The sequence below is a fragment of the Rhinopithecus bieti genome, unplaced genomic scaffold, assembly GCF_001698545.2.
Source record: "Rhinopithecus bieti isolate Rb0 unplaced genomic scaffold, ASM169854v2 scaffold_38981, whole genome shotgun sequence".
Lineage (NCBI taxonomy): Eukaryota > Metazoa > Chordata > Mammalia > Primates > Cercopithecidae > Rhinopithecus > Rhinopithecus bieti.
In genome coordinates this window covers 255,070-260,069 of record NW_016819573.1, presented here as the reverse complement: position 1 = coordinate 260,069, position 5,000 = coordinate 255,070, and the positions used below count along the sequence as shown (strand labels likewise).

General features: G+C 43.5%; 1 protein-coding gene across 1 annotated transcript in view; it reads left to right on the top strand.

Annotated features, from left to right (window-relative positions):
* The window catches only part of SAMHD1 (SAM and HD domain containing deoxynucleoside triphosphate triphosphohydrolase 1), a 60,163-nt gene that overhangs the window by 29,826 nt on the left and 25,337 nt on the right, over positions 1 to 5,000 (top strand). Inside the window, exons 8-9 of the mRNA XM_017859095.1 lie at positions 2,072 to 2,172; positions 2,291 to 2,399. Of these exons, the coding sequence (XP_017714584.1) occupies positions 2,072 to 2,172; positions 2,291 to 2,399 (210 nt within the window). The remainder of the gene's footprint in view (positions 1 to 2,071; positions 2,173 to 2,290; positions 2,400 to 5,000) is intronic.

The following is a 5,000-nucleotide window of genomic DNA, read 5'->3' as shown; positions in this document are numbered from 1 at the left end:
CTTTCTTGAGTCTTACTCTGTCAACAAGGCTGGAGTGCAGTGGCACGATCTCAGTTCAGTGCAACCTCCGTCTCCCAGGCCCAAGCAATTCTCCTGCCTCAGCCTCCCATGTAGCTGGGATTACAGGTGTGTGCCACCACGCCCAGCTAATCTTTGGATTTTTAGTGGAGATGGGGTTTCACCATGTTGCCCAGGCTGGCCTCAAACTCCTGACCTCAGGTGATCCACCCATCTCCGCCTCCCAAAGTCCTGGGATTACAGGCGTGAGCCACTGTGCCCGGCCATAAATTATTTTTTAGTGAATATATATGCAGTATTTTATTCATTTAAAAAAATTTTTTTTAGAGATGTGGTCTCACTATGTTGCCCAAGCTGGTTTCGAATTCCTGGGCTCAAGTGATTCTCCCACTTTGGCCTCCCAAAGTGCTGGGATTACAGGCGTGAGCCACCATACCTGGCCTGCAGTATTTTATATAGAAGCCTAAAGTAATTTTGTTTGGAATGTAAATGTGTATGTTTCATCTAGCCATTAAAATGAACATATTTGGCCAGGCTCAGTGGCTCATGTCTGTAATCGCAGCACTTTGGGAGGCCATGATGAGAGGATCACTTGAGTCCTGGAGTTTGAGATCAGCCTGGGTAACATACTGAAACCCTGTCTCATGCCTGTTGTCTCGGATGCTTGGGAGGCTGAGGCAGCCTGCAGTGATCTGTGATTGTGCAACTGCACTCCAGCCTCGGCAACAGAGCTATACCCTGTCTCCAAATAAAAAAAAAAAAAATTACATTTGAAATATTTAAATATATGAAGATCTACAAAAAAGTTGAACTGGTTCAATGGAAAATCTGTTTTGTTTCCTTTTTGATCTTTTGTATTTTTTTAATTAAAAATAAAGTTGGAAAATAATTTCCCCCTGAGACTTTTAGGGTTGTTTCCTCAAATATATACAAGTGTACTTACAGTATAAGATAAAGAGATGGCCGGGCGCGGTGGCTCAAGCCTGTAATCCCAGCACTTTGGGAGGCCGAGACGGGCAGATCACGAGGTCAGGAGATCGAGACCATCCTGGCTAACACGGTGAAACCCCGTCTCTACTAAAAAATACAAAAAACTAGCCAGGCGAGGTGGCGGGCGCCTGTAGTCCCAGCTATTCGGAGGCTGAGGCAGGAGAATGCATAAACCCGGGAGGCGGAGCTTGCAGTGAGCTGAGAACGGCCACTGCACTCCAGCCCAGGCGACAGAGCGAGACTCCGTCTCAAAAAAAAAATAAAATAAAATAAAGAGATGGGTTTTGTAGCAAATATCCTATTTTCAAAAAAATTGAGCTCAAAGAATGCATTCAACAATGCATATTATTTAGACTAGGTGTGTAGCTACTTTGAAAGATAGTACTATTTTAATGCATGAATTCAAGCATCATTAGTTTATTATTAGATTTTATATTATTTATTTATTTATTTTTGAGACGGAGTCTTGCTGTGTTGCCCAGGCTAGAGGGCAGTAGTGTAACCTCAGCTCACTGCAACCTCCACCTCCTGAGTTCAGGTGATTCTCCTACCTCAGCCTCCCAAGTAGCTGGGATTACAGGCATTTGCTACCTAGCCTGGCTAATTTTTGTATTTTTAGTAGAGACGGGGTTTCACCATCTTGGCCAGGCTGGTCTTGAACTCCTGACCTCGTTATCTGCCCTCCTCGGCCTCCCAAAGTGATGGGATTACAGGCGTGAGCCACTGCGCCTGGCCTAGATTTTATATTTTTCAAAAACTTGGTTTATAAACCAAGAAAACACAGTTGTTGTTGGTTTTGGGAAATGTAATACACTTGAGATCTTTTCAGTGGCACAATAAAAGAAAATGTGGTAACAATAAGGTATCATATACCTTAGCATTTCTTTTCCCTTTCTACTAGTTTTGAAATGAAGTGGAAGAAGGAACAGAACCTTCTAGTTTATCTTATATTCCCAGTCAGGTATCTGTTTATAATTTACAGATTAATAAAATGGCTTTGCTTTGATTATAAATAGATTTGGTGCCTGTCCTAAAACTTTCAGTGGGTTTTCTTGCCTTCCAGTGGCCATATAAAGGGCGTCCTGAAAGGAAAAGCTTCCTTTATGAGATAGTGTCTAATAAAAGAAATGGCATTGATGTGGACAAATGGGATTATTTTGCCAGGTATGCACTGAACACTTCTGAAAAGTTGGCTAAAATATTTATATAAATTTAGTATTACTATTTAAGGTACAGCTTCCTTGTTGAAAAATTTCATATCTCTGCTTTGGAATCCTTCTAGGGACTGCCATCATCTTGGAATCCAAAATAATTTTGATTACAAGCGCTTCATTAAGTTTGCCCGTGTCTGTGAAGTAGGCAATGAGTTGCGTATTTGTGCTAGAGATAAGGTAAGCTCTGCCAGAGGAGATAATAAGAAGAGTGTTGTTCCTAGTCTGAAATTTGGAAATAACCATATGACAATTTGGAATAATTGGTAAATCGACAATCTCTTTACTTAATTCCTAGGATTTGTAAATATCTTTAGTCTCTTCCCTCCTACTGCATTATTAAATAATAATAAAATTAAAATGGACATTTATTAAGTTTTGAGTCAGACACTGGTTTTGGGGTTTTTTTGTTTGGTTCGTTGCATTTTTTTTGAAATAGGATCTCACTGTGTTCCCCAGGCTAGTCTTGAACTCCTGAGCTCAAGTGATCCACCCTCCTCAGCCTCCCAAGTAGCTGGGACTACTGGTGCACATTATCATGCCTGGCTTGTATGAGGCATTATTTTAAGAGCTTTGGACGGATCAACTTATTCCGTATAACCCTGTGAGATAGATACTATTATTCCATTCAACAGGCGAGCAAATTAAGGCACAGAGAAGGTATATAATTAACAAGTAGTAGAGTTGGAATCTCAACCCAAAAAATTTGTTTCCAGAGTCTCTCTTTTTTTTTTTTTTTTTTTTTTTTTTTTGAGATGGAGTCTTGCTCCACCACCCAAAGTGCAGTGGCGCCTTCTCGGCTCACTGCAAGCTCCACCTCCCAGGTTCACGCCATTCTCCTGCCTCAGCCTCCCTGGTAGCTGGGACTACAGGCACCCGCCACTACGCCCAGCTAATTTTTTTTTGTATTTTTAGTACAGATGGGGTTTCACCGCATTAGCCAGGATGATCTCGATCTCCTGACCTCGTGAACCAGCCACCTCAGCCTCCCAAAGTGCTGTGATTATAGGCATGAGCCACCACGCCCAGCCCAGAGTCTCATTTTTAATCACTATATTAGTGTTGAAAAATTTTATACAGTTAACACCTGAACAAAATCATGTTTAGGGGTGCTACCCCCTCTCCTAGTTGAAAATCTGTATATAACTTTTCTTTTCTTTTTTTTTTTTTTTTTGGAGTTAGAGTCTCCCTCTGTTGCCTAGGCTAGGGTACAGTGACACGATCTTGGCTCACTGCAAGCTCTGCCTCCTGGGTTCAAGTGATTCTTCTGCCTCAGCCTCATGACTAGCTAGGTTTACAGGTGCATGCCACCACGCCCAGCTAATTTTTGTCTTTTTATTAGACAACGGGGTTTCACCATGTTGGCCAGGCTGGTCTCGAACTCCTGACCTCAAGTGATCCACCCACTTTGGCCTCCCAAAGTGCTGGGATTATAGACGTGAGCCACTGTGCCTGGCCTGCGGCCTGCATACAACTTCGGACTTCCCAAAACCTTAACTACTAATAGCCTTCTGTTGACCAGAAGCCTTATTGATAACTTTAATGGTCAGTTACACACATTTTGTATGTTTTTTTGGTTTTTGTTTTGTTTCCAGACAGGGTCTTGCTCTATCACTTAGGCTGGAGTACAGTGGCACTATCATAGTGCACTGTAGCCTTGACTTCCTGGGCTCAACTGATCCTTCCTCCTCTGCCTCTTGAGTAGCTGGGACTACAGGCCTATGCTTGGCTAATTTTGAAATTTATTTTATAGAGGTGGGATTTCACTGTGTTGCCCAGGCTGGTCTCAAACTCCTGGGATCAAGCAACCCACCCACCTCAGCCTCCTGAAGTGCTATGATTATAGGTATGAGCTACTGCATCCAGCCTATTTTGAATGTTACATGTATCATATACTATATTATTATTATTATTATTATTATTATTATTATTATTATTATTTTGATACAGGATCTTACTCTGTCACCCAGATTGGAGTATAGTGGTGCAATCTCCAATCACTGCAACCTCCACGTTTCCAGCTCAAGCAAATCTCCCACTTCAGCTTCCCAAGTAGTTGCAACCACAGGCACATGCCACTATACCGGGCTAATTTTTCTATTTTTTTTTTGTAGAGAGAGAGTTTCGCTATGTTCCCCAGACTGGTCTCGAACTCCTGAGCTGAAGCGATTTGCCCTCCTTGGCTTCCCAAAGTGCTGGTATTACATGTTGGAGCCACCATGCCCCGTCTACTGTATTCTTACAATAAAGTAAGCTAAAGAAAAGAAAATGTTATTAAGAAAATCACCCAGGCGCGGTGGCTCAAGCCTGTAATCCCAGCACTTTGGGAGGCTGAGACGGGTGGATCACGAGGTCAGGAGATCGAGACCATCCTGGCTAACACAGTGAAACCCCGTCTCTACTAAAATACAAAAAACTAGCCAGGCGAGGTGGCGGGCGCCTGTAGTCCCAGCTACTCGGGAGGCTGAGGCAGGAGAATGGCGTAAACCCGGGAGGCGGAGCTTGCAGGGAGCTGAGATCCGGCCACTGCACTCCAGCCCTGGCGACAGAGCAAGACTCTGTCTCAAAAAAAAAAAGAAAAGAAAAAGAAAAGAAAATCATAAGGCAAGGCCAGGCGCAGTGGCTCACGCCTGTAATCCCAGCACTTTGGGAGGCCAAGGTGGGCGAATCACCTGAGGTTAAGAGTTCGAGGCCGGGCGCGGTGGCTCAAGCCTGTAATCCCAGCACTTTGGGAGGCCGAGACGGGCGGATCACGAGGTCAGGAGATCGAGACCATCCTGG